General features: G+C 44.2%; 1 protein-coding gene across 1 annotated transcript in view; it reads right to left on the reverse strand.

Moving 5' to 3' along the window:
• kcnab1b (potassium voltage-gated channel subfamily A regulatory beta subunit 1b) overlaps window positions 1-17,846 on the reverse strand; it is a 37,797-nt gene extending 19,951 nt beyond the window's left edge. Inside the window, exons 1-5 of the mRNA XM_080011026.1 lie at window positions 17,539-17,846; window positions 3,861-3,904; window positions 2,397-2,434; window positions 1,637-1,716; window positions 1,062-1,106 (exon numbers count right to left, since the gene is read on the reverse strand). Of these exons, the coding sequence (XP_079867152.1) occupies window positions 1,062-1,106; window positions 1,637-1,716; window positions 2,397-2,434; window positions 3,861-3,904; window positions 17,539-17,753 (422 nt within the window). The 5' untranslated portion in view covers window positions 17,754-17,846. The remainder of the gene's footprint in view (window positions 1-1,061; window positions 1,107-1,636; window positions 1,717-2,396; window positions 2,435-3,860; window positions 3,905-17,538) is intronic.
• Window positions 17,847-19,147: the final 1,301 nt, after the last annotated feature.

A 19,147-nucleotide genomic window follows, 5' to 3' on the forward strand; every position in this document is an offset into this window, starting at 1 on the left:
CAAAAGCACTGAATTAGAAACCATCAAGCACCTCCTGATGAAAAACATTCTCCTTGATAAGCATATGTATACATTAAATGTATATATATATATATATATATATATATATATATATATATATATATAAATAAATACATATGTGTGTGTGTGTGTGTGTGTGTGTGTGTGTGTGTGTGTGTGTGTGTGTGTGCAGACGTCTTCAATTGCGAGTAGTAAAGGTATATTGTATATGTTTGTGTGAGCTTGAATTCAGCAGATGCAATGCTGGTATTATTGCCATCTTTGTATACACTGGTATATACGTGATTTTGGTGTTCTTAAACCAGGGTATTTCCCAAACTGTGGTCCTCTATGGGCTGTGGTCCTCTAAGGAATTGCAGGGGGTCTGCAGCAACGTTTGTCATATATTTCTGTATATATATATTGAAACAACTAAACTAATAATGGTGAGTCTTTTTTGGGGATATTTTACAGTTTCCTGGTTGGCAAGAGTCTAAATTACAGCTTGACTCATGAAGAAGCTATGGAGCTCAGACGAGATGAAGAACTACAGACGATCTCGTTTTGCAAACTTTAACAAGATCACTCTTCCACTGTCAAATCCCTTCGATTTAAGGATTAATAATTCAAACTGAAACACAACTCAAGTAGAGGAAGGCAGAGAGCGGGCGAGTGAAAAGTGCAGTACACATGTTGAGGACTAAACAGTACAACACCATGTGCACGGTACCATGTATCGCATCAGTATTTCAATATTTATAATTAGTCCGCTTGAATGCTGTGGCTTCAGTTGTGAGCTATGGCGATGAGTTCATTTTTCTGAGATTGCCATGGTTACAGCAAAAGATTTAGATGTGGATTGGTGGATAGAAAAGTGAGACAGGGGCGTTTTCCATTCCCGTTGGATTAGCACTTTCTGTTAAACCGCCTTCAGCCTCTCACGACATTATGGATGCATACCTCAACACACACACACACACACACACACACACACACACACACACACACACACACACAAATAAACAAAATGACACCACGTAATCACATTTTTTGTACTTCACCTCCAGCACTTCTTCTTGATGATGTTTCCGAGGATTACCTCTGCTCTGTAAAAAAGGAGCGGGGAGATTAGATTTAAGACTGTTACACTGGAGTGGGAGTGTGGTAACCTAGCGGTTATCTGCCACACCACATATCGCAAAAGGCGAGATTAAAAATGTTGTGGGAGTGCAGGATAAACTAAAACTGATGCTCATATTGTGGGATTCAATTTCCCTGGTAACCTTGAAATCAGAATTCATCGCCAGGCAGCCGCCGTGGGCTCGTCTATCATTCAAAACATCATGCTGCCAGCCAATAAAGTTAAATTTAGCAGCACATGGAATGACAAGTCCCTGACGATGAATGGCATTATGGAAATCACAGAGTTGTCACTGTTGCCATTTAATCGCTGTCGCACTCAGGTGGATAAGATCTATCCTTGTTGATGGGATGGAGTGTGTGTAGGTGTGTGCGTGCAGGTAGTTAAGGTGTATGTGTATGTATGGGCCCCATGGGGCCGTAGTACACCCGACCAGATCCGTGCTGCTTTACGTAGAGCTCTGTGGAGAAAAGGCCGATCTGAGATGTTACTCACTTCCCCCCAGAGTAGACCTCGGCGGTGTCGAACAGGTTGACCCCGCTCTCATAAGCGATGGTCATCAGCTGCTCTGCCACCTGCCACGAGAAAGACCAGTTTCACCACAGGGACCACAGTCACATCGTATTACACCACACGCATTGTGGTGAAGCATAAACCCACCCGAGCCCAGTGAACCTCCTGTTCTCGATTTGGAAAATAGGGTTGAACAACATTTCTACAAAGGCACAGACATAAGCACAATCTTACCACACCAAACCACATCTGCCGGTCCTGTGTTAGGGTTCAATGTTAATTTTACTTCTGCATCACTGGCAACAATACACTTGAGGAAAAAGGAACCTAGAAAGAGTTTCATCCATTGGAGTTTAAATGAGAGCGAATCTGATAGCAGCTCAGCACCGGAAATTTGATGCCCCTGTTAAGAGATTAAAGATGTGTATGTCACACCCATCTTACTTATGGAGCCTGTATTGATTTAAAAGGAATGTGTTTTCTATTTTCGTCCACTCTGCAATTTGCACCCCTTATCAGTCTCGGTGGTAGTCAGGCAGTGATGAGCTGGGCCCAAGTTTGCCCTCCCTTCCAAGGCCGGATAAAAGCACTGACATGGGTAGAAGACCCCTTCCCACAAACTTAATTTGACAAGGGAGGAGGCCCATCTCAAGAAGACCCACTTACTGCACAAGACCCAGCAGGGTCCCACTGGACACATTTGGATACACCAGTATAAAAGAAATGTGACCTCACGTCTTACCTCATCTGATATCTGACCTCCAAATGTGACCCAGGTGCCTGTCAGAGGGAGAGAAAGAAAGACATGTTAGTCAAAGTTTAGGAAACCAAAGTTACGCACAACAGATACAGTGCACTAAGCCAGCGACGACCGTGGAAGTCCAACCCCTCCACGTGCACAAAACGAAATGTGGCGCACTTCAGTCACGCATTAGTGATCGCTTTGACATTTTGGCACAGTGCCTACTCCCTCAAACAATCACGGCCAAATGTCAGAGTGTTGATAGGATGGAAGTGGATAGGTTCACCGGAAAGTCCTCATCATCATCATCATCCTCATCAGCTTTTACCCCCCCCCCCCCACAACACCCTACGCACACACACACGCACACGCACACACACACACACACAAAAATCCAGGACCTACCATGCCCTGACCTTTAATTCAATACTAAAAAGCCAGCTGGAAGCAGTATGTGTAGGCATGTCTTCAAACAAAAGTAAGATACTGTATATGCGCTGCAGATAATGGATTGATTTGGGGCTTTTGTGCTGTTGTGTATCTTTGTGGTTATCGTGGCCACCATGGTAACCCTCAGGCCATCATGGTTGGCCAGGTAAACAGTACACACTTGTTATTTGTTGTGGATCTTGGCCGACAAGCAAATTTTCTGTGTGTTGGATTTCATTGTTTGTATGTACTGTATGTGTGACTCACTGTGTGTGTTTTGCAGTGTGTGTGTACATCCCTGTTTGCAGAGCCGTAGTGCTGCCCAAGCCCTCTGTCCTTGTCACAAACACCTATCATCAGCCGGCTTGTTGATTGGGGAAAACAAAACCATGTGTCCTTTTTCCCTTCCCCCCGCAAGCACTCTGGCCTGTGTTTATTCTCTTCCTGCCGCGCATTTACCACTGGGCATTCAACAGCTCGTGCACTATGGAATTTATGTGGAACCGCTTGGGTGTTCAGAGTCCGTCACCTTTGTTTTTTATCTTTTTTTTCGAGACTGTGATAGGCCACTCGTCCTGCCTGGTGGCAATGGGGGAGGACACATGAAGACGAATGCTTGAAGAGCCGAGGCATAATTTTAAAAACGATAGCAGGTTTTCACATGGGGTCTGATGTAATGGGGTGGAAACCCAAAACAGTTCTGGGTTCAAGGGCAAAGCATTTGCCCATTACATAAGGTCATATTGAGCCAAGAGCTAAAACATTACAATTTTGTCCCCATGTTGAATTCCCCTGTGACTGAGAATAAACAGACTTAACAGACCAACACACACTGGCACATGTTTACACACACACACACACACACACACACACACACACACACACACACACACACACACACACACACACACACACACACACACACACACACACACACACACACACCACCACCTGGAGGGAGATATGTGGAGGATGTACTCAGATGCTGCAGAGCTCATCCCGCCTTTGCTTCTAATGCCAATTAAATGTACTCACCGAGGCCCAGGCAGGAGACGCGCAGCCCAGATTTCCCAAGGTTCCTGAGTTAACAAACAAACAAATAAACAAACATGGGTACCATGCAAAAATCTCAGAACAAACACAGCTTTTGTGTCAGAACAATGTAATGTATCAGAAGAAAATGCAACTAAATAGGGCTGCCCCCTGAAATGAAATAAGGTCTAATCATCAGTTGAAAACCCATGAGTCGACTGAGATTTTTTAAGTCGAGCAGTCATTTTGCAGTTTTTTTCTCAGAGAAGGTGCCTTACAACAACAGGAACAGATAGAAGCTCACAAAAATCCACAGGGATAACACAATGTGTGAATTGTCCGCCTCCGGACACGGGCGGGAACACGGCTCTCCATGCGCCCCTATCGCCTTGGCTGTAGCGTAGACTCATTAAGATTATTTTCTGCGCATAACGCATGGAAAGGGGGTGATCGGGGAGAGAGTCGTGGAGACAGTGTCTCCATTATGCACAGTTTCGTTCCATACCGTTCCATAAGCAGACGTAAAATAAAATAAAAACATTGTTTTGGCGAGCCGATCACGGACGTCCCAATTGCTGGCACACACATCACTAGCGTGCGTATGGTCTGCTTTGGAGAGGGAGACAGGTGCACAAAATGTGCCCCAATCGCCGCCTCTCCGTGCCGCCCCTCAGGATGGTGCCCTAGGAGGCCGCCTAAGTCGCCGATAAGAAGAGCCGGCCCGGCCCTGCCGTTGTCCCCCCCCCCACCACTGAATAGTCGAATATTCGCATTGAACAGCCGATTCCGATTTGACTGACAAAATTCTGAATCAACTAAAATTCTGTAATTTTCACTTTCATAACTCATTTTAAAGTGCTGGTGTTTTGACATCATGATGGACCTGGCGCGAGGGCTCTTGCGATACCTGGTTAGATGTATATACTATTAAGAAGGCTTAACATTGCTGGAGAGAAGATGTTGGCATTTGGTATTTGTATTTGATATTTGGTATTTGGGAGGTGGGTGTACCCTAATTTATTTTTTTTCTATGAAAGGTCAAACATCTAGGAAGGAAATCTCTATGAATATAATGCATAATGCAATGCTTGTTGGGCTCGGAGAAAAAGATGGCAACGTCTGCAAGGAAATCCCTTCAATATTTACTTATTTATACAATCCCCCTGTATAATGCTGTAAATAATTATGTTATGAGGATATTCGATTGTGGCAGACCAAGGGGGCGTGGTCAAGTGGCTGCTGCAGACAGGCGGTACAGGCTCCTATCTCGGGGCTACTCAGCTGCTGGGGATCGAGCGAATCAACGGAGGGGCTCCGCTGATTCCTCTGATCCAGGACCAGGACATAATTTCGGATCTGTTTTTACCCGAAGTAAGGGAGGTGCGTGGGGTTTTGGAGACGTGATCAGAACCAGCACGGACGCTAAGTGCAACAGACCGCCCACGTTACGGCGGCAGCACACATACGTAAGCACAGACGGGCCAGACTCGCCTCCTGTTTGCCTGCGAGCATTTGATTTTGCCTTTGGCCCCACGAGCCACCTTTTTGTTTATTCTATAATAAATACATGCCAACCGGCCCTGTTTTGCCTTTGCCTGCCTCCCCTCGCTCGTTCCCTGGTCCTGGGCCAGAACACCGGTTCACATAGATGTTAACGATATTAGGCTGAAAGGTTTATGTAAGTTGGCAGAGTAAGAGGTGACACACTACACTTTTGTTATAGTAAAGTTTATAGTTAAGAAAAATTGTAGTGGCAGCACGAAATATTTAAAATCAGCGTCTGTTGCATTGGTAATGTTCTCTTGTATTTGGAAACGATTACCGTAGTGGAGGGTCGTCCATGCCACTGCTCCAGTGATATATAAATGTTTTATTACCTAAAACGGTGACTCCATTAACTCCACATGTGCTCCTGAGGGGGAATTTTGCGAGATTAAACTTTTTGACAAGTGTTGCCCACTGCCCATTGCCCACCCGCTTTATTTCCTCACTAAAAATCTTGCCATCTGAGAGAGGAAGCACTTCCTCGGCTCTTTACTGTTATTGTCTCAGCCATTAAGAAGTAGACAAAAAAGAAACTCCCTCTCCATTCTCTGAAGGAACTTTTGAAACACATCATCTTTTGTCAATTTCTTCTTCCTCCATAAACCTCTTGAATCTTGAATCTTGAAATTTCTCCTCGTCTCAATTTCTCTTGCACGCTGTCAAAGTTTTACGTCTGCTCAATTTTCTCTCTCTTCCTAGCTCCTGTGGTTCGTAGCTCCTGACTCTTGGTACAGCCCCCTTATGTTAGCTCCCTGCGGAAGGCCTCTTTGCACCCCGTGGTAGATTCTCCATTTAATACCCCCAACACTCGTTAACACAGTCGATCCCAGTAGCCTCTACTGGGAGTCACAATGAGTATACTAATGAGTCACATGTTAGAGAGAAGTGGCATCTGCTAACAATACTATTAGAGGCTTATTAGAGCATTGGCAACATTGCTAGACGACCATTCTCCCCATTGTCACCACAGGTGTCCTGCTAGAGTTTTATTCATTTTGCTAGAGTGGGGGGAAAGTTTTGAAAATGGAACAACAAAATAGAGAGAAATGGGGATGAAATCAGGCCTGGTCCCAGATTGCATCAGCGTGATATGGGACTGAGATTCTTCAAGTCAAGCAGTCGTTTTGTTTTTTTTCCTCAGTGAGGGTGCATTACAATAACAGGATAAAATAGATAGAAGCTTACAAAATTCACAGGGATAACTTTTCAATGGGAAATATAAATAAAGGGAATCATAAATATATTTTTATATGTGTGAACTGTCTGCCTCCCGACACGGGCGCTTAACACGGCCCTCCACGCGCCTCCACGAACGGGGCACGACTCGTAGACTAGTCTAGATTATTTTTCTGCACATAGCGCATGGAGAGGAGCTGATCGGGGAGAGAGTCACAGAGAAAGTGTCCCCATTACGCACGGTTTCATTCCATACCGTTCCATAATCAGACGAAAAAGAAAATAAGCTACATCTAAAATAAAAACATTGTTTTGGCGAGCCGATCGCAGGCACCCCATTTGCTGGCATGCGCATCACGAGCATGCGCATCGTCAGCACTGTGGGAGAGGGAGACAGGTGCTCAAAATGCGCCACAATCGCTCCCTCTCCACGCCGCCGCTCGGGATGGTGCCCTAGGAGGTGATTTAAATAATTATGTAATTTAGGATATTAGATATTAGGCTGAAATGTATATGTAAGTTGCCAGAGTAAGAGTTGACACACTACACTTTGGCTAATAGTTAGAAAAATCGATTGTAGTGGCAGCATGAAGCATTTAAAATCAGCGTCTGTTGTATTGATGAAGTTCTCTTGTATTTGGAGAGGATCACTGTCGTGGAGGGTCATCCATGTCACTGTTCCAGTCATGAATACCAATTGAGAGATAATTGGGGGAGGACTCTAAGAATCCGAGAATAATCTATAAGCAGTCTCCACCTTGCATGAGAGAGGGATCTTCCCAGCAAAGCGTCCATCAGAGGCTTCTACAAACATATATAAATGTTTTATTACCTGAAATGGTGACTCCATTAACTCCACATGCGCTCCTGAGGGGGAATTTAGCAAGAAGAAACCTTTTAACAAGTGTTGCCCACTGCCCCCATCCTCCTTTATTTCCTCACTAAATGATCTTGTCTTGTGTTTTCACAGCCTTTGACATCATCTGACACCGGGAGCACTTCCTCGGACTCTTTACCATTATTGTCTCAGCCATTAAGAAGTAGACAAAAAAGCAAATCCTTCTCCATTCTCTGAAGGAAGTTGCTGAAACACATCATCTTTCGTCAATTTGTTCTTCCTCCATCTCTCCCCATCTCTCTTTCTGTGGCTCGCTCTCTATCTCGCACGGGTTAGGTCAAAGTTTTAGTCTGCTCAGTTTTCTCTCTCTTCCTGGCTCCTATGCATCCCTCTATCCATTAACTCGGGTACAGCCTCCTTATATTAGCTCCATGCTGAAGGCCTCTTCCCACCCCACAGTTAATTCTCCATTTAATACCCCCAGCACTCGTTAACACAGTCGATCCCAGTAGCCTCTACTGGGAGTCACAGATCGCCTACTGATGTATAGTGTCACAATCTGAGTATACTAATGAGTAACACGTTAGAGAGAGATGTCATCTGCTAACAACACTATTAGAGGCTTATTAGAGCATTGCTAGACGACCGATCTCCCCATTGTCACCACAGGTGTCCTACTAGAGTTTGACTCGAGGGGCTAGAGTGGGGGGAAAGTTTGGAAAATGGAACAACAAAATGGAGAGAAATGGGGAAGAAATCAGGCCTGGTCCCAGATTGCATCAGCGTTATACAGGCACCCAAGAGAGGCAGTCATCGCCGTTGTTTGGCAAGAGAGAAAGATCAGGCGTGACAACTGTGAAATTGAGACATTAGTTTGACTGTGACAACTGAGGCTATATGCATGCTTTTGCGCTCAGGCAAACACACACACACACACACACACACACACACACACAGGGGAGAATATGTACACACTTGCAAAGACAAACTCAGATGCACTCGATGCGCACGCACGCACGCACACACGCACACACGCACACCCCTTTGCCAGGAAGACACATCCATCTGGGCAGAAGAATATGTCTTAATATCTATACCTTGACACTGAAAAGCAGCCAATTATGACTCGGGATGTGCTATCCGCTCTTTGCTGCAGACATTTACTCATTCCAACAAATGAGCCCTAAAAAAATTGCCAAGAGTGGTTTTCCTTCTGCCCTGGCAACTAATGGCCGACGAGGAGCAGATTATTCCAACCCCTCCCTATCTTACGGTGCCCTCAGCCAATTCAATTAGTTGTCAAACATGGCGGTGCATCACTCATTGAGACAGCGGCACAGCTGTACAGTCTAGACAAAGAGGAGGAGACAAACACCGCTCTTGGCCCGCACTCCTGTTTGCGATGCAGCTGGAAGGAGTTTGGATGCAACATCATCCCGGGTTTCTCTGATCTTGTGTGAATTGGGACTCGGATCTGTCCAAGTGCGGGACAGAGAGTACGTTAGGAGTTAATAATAATAACCGATGAATTGGTTGTCTGCGCCTAGAGGTATGCAGGAGTGTGTGTGTGTGTGTGTCAGTATGTGTGAGTGAACAGCCTTTCTCATTAGTGCTGTTAGAGATAAACTGTACATTTTCTGAGGTTTGAATCCGCTCTAAGAGCTTGCAGGCGTAATTAATCTCCGTTCAAAACTCCCCTCAGCAGAGAGCTAACTTTGTTTTGGTATTATGGGGGCTCCTTACTTTAACTCTTACACATACAGTGTATATTCTTACACACGCTCTTACATAATTGAATGGCTATGCTCGTGTCTGCCTTTGGTCTACAGGCAAATTGCATTTGTTATTGGTTGGTCGGTTGTTATTGGTTAGAAAGGAAAGTAAAAAAATGTCCGATCGAAGCTGACCTACAGCATCCAGAGACCTCACCCTGCATCTATATTCCTCTCCTCTGTGCTTTTGAGTGGTTGGCCAGAAGCCACATTACTCCTAACCTAATGATTATTTAGCCAAGCTGCCAGCTCCGGGGTGCACCAATCGAGCTGCCAAAGGTTGAAATTGGTTGTCACCCGGGACATGCTACAAGAGAAAAAAATGATTGAGGTGCCATGAGTAATTTGCAATAAGGGAAGACCAAATGAGTATGCTTGTGTAAAAAAAAAAAGGGAAAATTACATTTTTACAATGGTTATGCATATGGGGTGTGCATGCATTGGTGCATGAAAAAAAGTGTTTTTGAGACATGGGTGAAGACAGACAAAGCAAGAGAGAGAGGCAGACAGAGAAAGAAAGGGAATGTCAAACTTAGGAGTCTCGAATGAATAAAGCACAACAGACCAGAGGAGATGAGGGGGAAAGGCCAACATGTCTGTACTCTTACATATAAACAACTTTGTCGGCCAGTGTCTGCGACACAGCCCCTCATGGTTGGCTGGCGCCCAAATGAAGCCTCCGAGTCAAACGACAAATGAGTCATTTGAAGACGCCCCCTCACACAAACCTGTCACCACTTATGAGCATCCTGCGAGCCGCCGTGCAGCTCGCTTTTATTCTTAGTGGCTTTGCTCCTCTAACAAATTGAAAGCGAATATTCAAATCAAATAAATATTTGATTTATTGTACAGTATGTTAAGGTGTTTCCTTTAAGCACCTTATTTTGATGTGGGAGGGGTTAAATACATTTCTGCCGCTCTGTGTTAGAGTCGAGATTTTAAGTACAAGCTTTAAACTGTAAACTCCTTCATGTCTGGGGGATTAATGCGGAGCACACCCACCCATTTAGTCTAATTTCCAACGACACATTGAACAAGCTGGCCAATGTGGGCATTTGGATTAAAGAACACAGTTAGAACTGTACTGTATGTATGTTATCAAGACATCCAGCGCAGCAGCAGGAGGGAACGCATCCAAGACTTTGCGTGGCAGCGATAGAAAATAGAGGACAGGAATGAATTCTTTTGAAGGGAAAATGAACAGATTATCTTAAACGGAAACACTGAGGAGTTGAATTTGGACAAGGGGAGGGGGCGTGGGGAGTAATTCACGGACTAAGCCCACAGTCCTTATGGTGGAATCCTGAGAAATTGTTCTTGACAGAGAAAGAGAGAGAGAGAGAAAGAGAGAGAGAGATGAAGGGTGGAGGATAGAGAGGCGAAATAAAATGCAGAGATAAAGGGCAAGGCTGGAGTAGAGTGAGGATGTATGAGGAGAGAGAAGAGAGATGGAGATGGCGAGAGACTGGAAGACGGACAGCCAGCAAGTCCCCAAAAAGAGGGAGGAAGAGGAAGACGGAGGAGTCTGAGCAGATCAAACGCCCTCTACCCATAAAGCATCCTATATGACAGAGAATGGGAAATGGGAAATGACAGCTGCTTTCCCTATAGGCATCTGCAGGGGAGGGCGCAGCCATGTTTGTGAGTTTGAGTGGGTGTGTGTGTGTGTGTGTGTGTATGTATTGGTACACACCCACACACACACACACACACACATACACACACACACACACACACACACACACACACATACAGATGCAGGTTATGTGGATTAGCAAGATACTCTTCAAGCAAAACCTTTAACAACAAGATTAGTTGGGAATATGAAGACCCAAAATAGCACTATAAAATCTTTGAGTCAGAGTAAATCAGGAGATACATATGAAAAATTGTAAAATGTTGAAAACAGAATTAAAGCCTTTCGGATTATGGGCACACCAAATGTGTCCTCATATGTCCTAATGTCCTAATGCTGGTGGCTGTTCAGGTGTGTTGTCCTCTTAAACCGTCGGCCTACACACACTCTCACTCTCATACAGTCACTAATCTGGGGTTTGGGACCTGTACAGTAAATCAACATGAGATTGGATTGTAAAGTAGTTGGGTCGTAAAGTGATAGACGGAGCACCGCAGGCGGGATAACGGTGTATTTTTCACATGGAGACGGGCGATTACAGCTGCGGGCCTGTAAGTTGAGCCTGTATCGAAAAACACGTGGGCAGATCTGAAGGGTATTGATTCGGCCCGGTGGGATGTCCGGTCCGGATCAGTGTCTGTAAGCCAGCCATGGCTTTGCAAAAGGTTAGAATACACGCATGGAATGTCCAAGACGGGAGAAGGTTTCCACTGCCACGATTTGTTGATTTGAGTTTCACTTGGAAAAGTAAACAGGTGAATGTAAAAGAGGGCTAACGTTCCCAAGGTGCAAGGGATTTTCTATCTTATTTTATTTTGTCTGACGCCTTGCCCTTTCCACCACTGAAATTGGTTATGGAGCTGGTTTCCTCATAAAGTTGGACAATCTCATTGCCTGGTTTCACCGTATAACGTGCGTTTCTGTTTTATCACGGCAAGAGATCTTCGTCCCACATGAGGGGACATTCTCATTTAATGAGAAGGGGTAGATATTGCAAGTGTGAAACGGAGCAATTTCATAACCATTAAGGGGGCAGAAATAAACAAAAAACAACCTTGCAATTCAAAGTTTCACTTCAAAGTGAGTTCCTAACAGAAGTTGTTGGGCGTTTAAATGAGAGATTGCGCTCCCTTACCCTTTTTGCTGCTTAGTGCCTGGTGTTTGGACCCAGTGGAGCTTCATGCTTCAGGCCTCAAGCATAGCTCAGCTCACGTTATTAGATCCACACATCACAGCAGACACACCCGTGTTCTGAGACTCGTAAATGTGTGAAACACACACAAGGAAACACAAATTAATTTCATCGATGGGCCGCGAGGGCTTTTGATTTTAAATAGGCGATAACAATGAATTAGACACATGCAAGAGTTGCTTACTGCAACCACCACCCACATGCAAAAAGGAAAACTAACAATAATCATATCTGCTTACCTTACCTCACCTCTATACCCCCCCTCGCCCTCACACATAAACACACACATAAAGTACACACCAGCGCTCGCACGAGTAAACATAGAAACACAAAGACCGTGACACCTTTATACAGAGTAGCGCCGGCACAAGCAGGGTTTCCCAGTGTTATCTTTTTTTGTCAGGAAGCATGTGGAAGAAAAGACTGTATCAGCCAACACTGTCTGACATAAGTTGCTGGCTGATACAGAAAGCTCACAGTGCCTCTCATTGTCATCGAGCAGCAGGTGCTGCCGGTGCCATGCTCAGCGGTACGGATTTCTTTCCACCAAAAAGCTATTTACTGGGCAGTGGTGAAAGCAAAACTTGTATTACTGTACAGGATCCAAAAAAAGTTGGAATAGTTGTCGAAAGTTCTGCCTAATAGTGCTCTCAATATATATTAAAGTTGCAATCCATAAGATTGTCTGAAGGTATGCCTTCATCCGATCGATTGATTTGGTTTTTTGAGGTGTCGGGGGTATTTTTTAGGAGGGTGCTGTTCTTTTTTGGGAATGTTCATCCATATTGGCAGTTCACTGACCACGACTAGCTACGCTGCTTCATCTAATTCACAGCGGCTGACTTTCACCTCTTACATGTGCCCGATTAGTGTATTCTTGCCAGGAAAAGCTGACCCCTCCACCAGCAATGGATACAGCATATAGAGGAGCACATGCACAACGCAAATACAATACATGGCTGTTCCCTATGAAGTGCCAGTATATGTGGCAAATATCAAATATTTATTTTACCAAAATAATCTTACGGATTACCACTTTAACCTTGCTGTTGAGAATGCAGTTCCTCAATATTATTTTAGGAGTTTGAAACGTAACCTTTCCTGTGCGGTGACACAGGAACGCATGATAAATGAATGCCCCTCCCTCTCCAAAGAGCAATAGCAGAGCAAGACCATAAGCAATAGAAGAAGAAAAAGCTGTGTTTGAAAAATTCCCTCTGACATTTGACACTCTATCGGCTGATTAAAGAGTAACCCTTGCCAAGAGGACAGAAATACTTTTCTTCAGACTTATAATTAAAGCCATAAAGCCAGAGGGCTCAGGAGAACCATCCGTGGAAGGGTGACATTGGCTCTGGGGCTGCATCTGCCAAAAGAATGGGGCTGGGGTCATGAAATTTTAACTGCAAAAGTTGTAACTCAACTCAATGGTCGCGACTGTTTGTCGAACGACACAAAGTCTGGTGGCTGCAGCGGGGAGAAAAACCTGATCCTCGCAGAAGTTATAGATGGAAATGATTTTAAAAGCATTCTCTACGGATAACCTTTGCGAGAGAGAAAGAGCGAGGGAGAGAGAGAGAGAGAGAAATTCACGCACACACACACACGCACACGCGCACACACACACACACACACACACACACACACACACAAACACACACACACACACACACACACACACACACACACAAACACACACACACACACACACACCACTCTTTCAGGGTCTCTGCTGGCTACTGATAAAGCATTATCCCAGCATGCGACAGAAGGGATGTTAGAGTGCCCATCTGCAGTGCAGCACTGCGGTAACCAAGCGGAACTAGCCCCAGACCCCCCGGTCCATCGCACGGACCTTCTGGTGCTTCCCCACCAAATAGCCCGTGGTCCCGGCGATCCGAGGCCTCATACTGGGAACTAGAAACAATCAGAACATTGTGTGAAGCCAGCCACTGAACGCTGTGTTACATCACCATGTCCGTGGGCCGGAGATTTTACACTATGTGTGAATGTGAGACGGCGCCACGTGCGCTTTTGTTTTGTTATTTTTGTTTGGGTTTTCGGGAAAAAATTAAACAATTACACAGCAACCAAAAGGGTAAAGTTGCAGCCAGATTTGACCAGTTATCGGATGGAACTGTTTATTTTTTCCTCATTGCCATGACAACTGTAAATGCAGCTGATGGTGATGTTAGATGGTGGTGCCCCTCTCTTTCTCTCGCTCTATCTATCTTTTCTCTCTCTCCCTCTGCATACCACATCATCTGCCTCAACGTCTACGCCTTCGGATGTTCCCAGTTTAGCTTGGGAGGAAGAGCGCGACATGCATGCATGAATACATACACAAACATATACACACACGCACATATATTCATACCCATTCATGTACTAGACTGCTTATCGCAAACAGAGGATTGGCAAGAAATGCCACAACTCAGATTGAGTTGCGGCCTGGCCTTCTTTTCCACAAAGCCAACACCAGCCAAATCATGTGCCTAAAGCGAGATATGCTACCGGCTGATAACATCTTAAAGTTGGGGGGAGGAGGGGAGGGGGGTAGTGCGAGAGAGAAAGAGATGGAGAGAGAGAAAGGCCGGGAAACAGAGTGAAGGAGAAAGACAAAGGAACTGTGGGTTCACAGAGTTTATATAAGCGATAAGTGTGTTCTCTGTGTGCTGAAGATAGGGGGGTTTACCAAAGGCTTAACTGCTTCCACCTGCAAACAGCGACAAAGATGAAGCAGATCCAGCTCCCCTCCCCATTTTTCAATTCCAAAGTAATTGAATCTCATTTCTATCTCAAAACACAGTTTTGTATTTGAGTGTTAAAACTGAGTACAGTTAAAACTTTCTTTGAGTTATGACGTGTCAAGTTGCAGTTTATTGTTCTTTTTACTGTATGTCGCATGCAAAACAGTGACAACAACAACAACTAGACTTAGGCCTTGTTTTTGTTTTAAAGGGTATCGGGGAAGAGGAGGTGAAGAAATAGACTAGAGGCAATGTAATAAAACAATAAAATACACAATAATATAATAAACTAGGGACACAGTCATAAAGCTGTTGTTCTCTTGTAATGTCAACGTGGTTCAGATAACCAGGGGTCTGTGGCCCGTTGTGATCTATGGAAGTACTGCTCGGGGGTCCACAAAATGTATTTAGAAAATAAAACTTTTATGCCTTTTAAATGTATTGAATTGTCACATTGCTCGCAAACGTTTGGAAATGAGGGGGAGAATTTATGGGGAGGATAGAAGTGTGAAATGTGATTCACACTGTGTAGTAGTGATTATTTGCTTTCATGAATGACAAATGAGCAAAAGCAAGGAACAAGAATACATATAGGAAATGCAGCTTTTGTGTTTAAAAAAAAAATCACAATTCATAAATTATTATTATTATTATTATTATTATTATTATTATTATTTCATATTTTAATTTAAGCTTTGCAGATAGGAAGTTTAAATCATTTCTCCTTATGTGTATGTGTTATATTGATGCACTACACTCTGGATTAACTGAAAACTATGTTACAGTATGTCAAAAAAAAAAATCAAGGCAGCTTCCTTTTATCTGCAGGGGTTCTGTCGCTTTGACCACACCCAATTTTTTGTGGTTTTATGAGTAGGTAAAAAAAAAAAAAAGGATAAAGAATCCATAAGATGTATTATTGAAATCTTTATTTGTTCACTTTGTATTAACAAATTGCTTTGATCATTAGTTCTCCCCAATACCATTTGATGAACAATCAAACTATGATTGGTCATCCGGTCAGGAATTTTAAACATATGCTGTATCCGACACAGAGTAGTCCATCAACTGAATATGGAATATTGAAGTATGACAAATTCCACATGAAAAGTTGACTTTACCTGTCCCACACACACACTTGTTTCAGTCCCGCACGTGCATTGCAGGGCTTTGAAACACGGAGCGCCAGGAAACCAATAGTGCCATAAAAACACTGAAAACTCTCAGATTCCAACGCCATCTTTTCTTTTTTCCCTCCCCAATCTAATTATTTAAAGCCGAAGCGAACAACTTCAAAGCAACAGCAATTATCTTTTCGCTGCTTAATGTGAAAATATTTCATTCGCACCGGCCGCTTTGGAGAACATCAGCTGACAGCCGAAACCGGGGTTGGCGATTTCAATGTCATTATGGAAACGGGAATAGATGCTTTGACAATCACTTATCACATTTAGCTCAGTAAAAACCCCATCCTTCTTTATTCCTTTCGCTGTCCCCCTGAATTACGACACGGCAACAGGCGAAGTCATCTCGGCAGCGAGGCGAGAGCCTCTTTCTCGCCGCCGGGGTTAAGAGCCCCCCTCGGTGAAGTAAAGAGAGCATTGTTTACCTTGTTCCCACACACAGCGCTCCCTCCTTCCTCTCAGTGGAAATTTCTCGTATTTTACAGTTACAGTGTGTCATTCGGCACCTCGTTCCGAGTTCTGAGGGCAATCTCAAATTTATACGGAAGTTATTGAAGCTTATAGCACGGCCGCAGCAGAGAGAATATGGAAGCGCAGGCAACAGGGAGGTATAGAGAGCAGGCTGGAATCTATATATATTTTATTCGGGGTTTCTGTGGTGTGCGTACCTCCCGTCCGCACCCCACATTCAGCAAAACATGCTGTTCAGGAAGATACTGCATCTCTGCACTGTATCCAAATGTTTCTGCAGTTGGAGAATCGGTTAAATTTTGCAGTCTTTTTTTTTTTACATTACACAATAGTAATACTGCATTATTTTGCTCAGTAATTAACTATGTAATGTCTTTACAAAAGAAGTATACATTATCTTTTTTTTAAGAGATTCATATCTAATTTAATACATATCTCATCTAATACATTTCAAATATGAATTGAGACCTTTGTCTGAGTAACCAAAATTATTAGATGATGAAGTCCCCCCTCGGAAAAACGGATACCCCCTCCCCCCTAACTAACTACCCCCCTCCCTCTTCTGTCCCTAATTCTTCCATTTTTCCATTTAATGATCTTTGTTGCTCTCTTTTGGATATCTTTGTTCTTTTTTTCTATTTGTTTCTATTTGTTTTCTTCTTGTGTTAATTTTTGTCATATCTTAATGGATTCGTATGTGATCAATCTTGATTTATCTGTAATTATCCTCTTCTATGAACTTTTATTATTATGACTATCTTCCGATATGCTACTTGCCGTTGCATTTATTGTAAATACTGTTAATTATAATATATATATTTTTCTCAAATGTTTTTACTTCTTTAAAAAAAATCCATTTTTAAATTACTTTTTTTTTATTTCTTCTTAACTTTTGAACTTATTTTTATATTTTTAAATGACAGCTTATATATTTCATTGTTGGATTTGACCTGACTTGTTTTTCTTACTTCTTTTTGTATTTTCAAATGACTATACGAAACCCAAATTATTTGTTTGTAAGCATCTTGACATTCCGACTGTGACGTTTTACTTGATTTTGTGCCTTTCTTCCTATAGTTCCCGCTCCGCCCCATGCTCCCAGTCACCACCCAGGTACCTGTACTTCATCCCGGTCAGCTTGGCCGTCGACTCCTTGAGGTTGTGGTGGTACCGGTGTGTGAAGGAGCCCAGGCTGCGTGCAATCAGCGCCACAGTGCGGAAGCGGGCGCGGGCCTGGCTTGCCGTGTTGGGGCTGGTGGCGTTCTGCTTGCTGTGCTCGCCGTTGCGCGGGGCCTTCAGCCCGTGGTCCGTGCACGCGAAGGACACCTGCATGGCTGTCGTAGGGTCGAGGGAAGCTTTTTGCTCTCGACCAAGGGACTCTGGGACTCGTGGGTTTGAACTTTTATGACGCGTAAGAGCCTTCTTCCTAAGGGAACACAAAACTGTTCAATCTGGGTTTGGCCGGGGCATTCCTCCGGGGGTGGGGGGTCTCATGTTGTTGTTAAACGACGGAGGACATGGCGGCGGCGGCGGCAGGGGACGTTCGGGGGACGACGACCGACGGGAGCGTGGCGCTCTCTCAGCGTGCGAGGGCAAGAGAGGAGCATCCAGTGCTGATCGGACTCCACCTGAGAGCGCAAGAGTGGAGATGGAGGGAAAGGGAGAAGGGAGAGGAGAGGAGGGACTAAGTGTTTGGCTCAAAGCGTGCTCTCCAAAGACGGAGGAGGGAGGAAAGGGGGGGGATCCACTTCACCCTGTGCACATACATAAAGTGTGCAGCAGGTGCTTTGGGTATTTGCACAAGTGTGCGTGTGTGGGTATTTTTTTATTGAAGAGGGTGATAGAAATCCCCACTGTCCAGAAAATAGCATAGCAAACTGAGATGTCTCTCTCTCTCTCTCTCTCTCTCTCTCTCTCTCTCTGTTCTCTGATTTCCAGTCAGTAACTCCAGCTGCCGCTCAGCTCTTCTCTTGTCACAGCCAAACATACAAAAATCAGTTAAATTCTGGCCTAGTTCTCTCTGTCAAGCCTTTCCCTCTCCTCTCTATCCTGTCGACCTCTCTCTCTCTCTCTCTCTCTCTCTCTCTCTGTCTCACCATTTTCCATATGTTGGCTTCTTATTTATTTCCTACTTCCTCTCAGAATGATCCCACAACATTTTTCTGTTATTTTGTTCACGTCGTCTGGCTCCGCTACATTGTTGGCGAACGTCTTTGTTTGTTTAGAAGATTTTGCCAAGACAAGGTGGATGTGTTTGTGTGTGTGTTTTTGTGTCCCTCGCATCTTCTATCAGAAGTTAAAGCCCTTGAGTCAAACACCTGGATTAGTGGGGGGGGGGGGGGGGTTATCATATGTGCGTGTTATCATAAACACGCACGTATGATAACTAGTGTGAAAGGGATAATGCTGCATTACTCTGCATACAGGAATTAAACACACGCAAAGACACCAGCTGACAGACACACGCACAAAACACTCACAAACACAGATGCACGGGTGAAAGAGATAAAACTACATCGCAGTGTACCACACACACACACACACACACACACACACACACACATACACACAGATACACACACATACCAAAATATATTCACTGACGCATGGGTGCTTACAAACTGTGTGTTGCCCACTCTCTCTCGTGCTCTCTCTCTCGCGTGCTCTGAAGCTGAAAGAGATTCCCAATTGATGCGTGTCCTCCTGCAACTTCAAGGGGATTTTCT

This window comes from Zeus faber (genome assembly GCF_960531495.2).
Source record: "Zeus faber genome assembly, chromosome: 12".
In the NCBI taxonomy this organism is placed as follows: domain Eukaryota; kingdom Metazoa; phylum Chordata; class Actinopteri; order Zeiformes; family Zeidae; genus Zeus; species Zeus faber.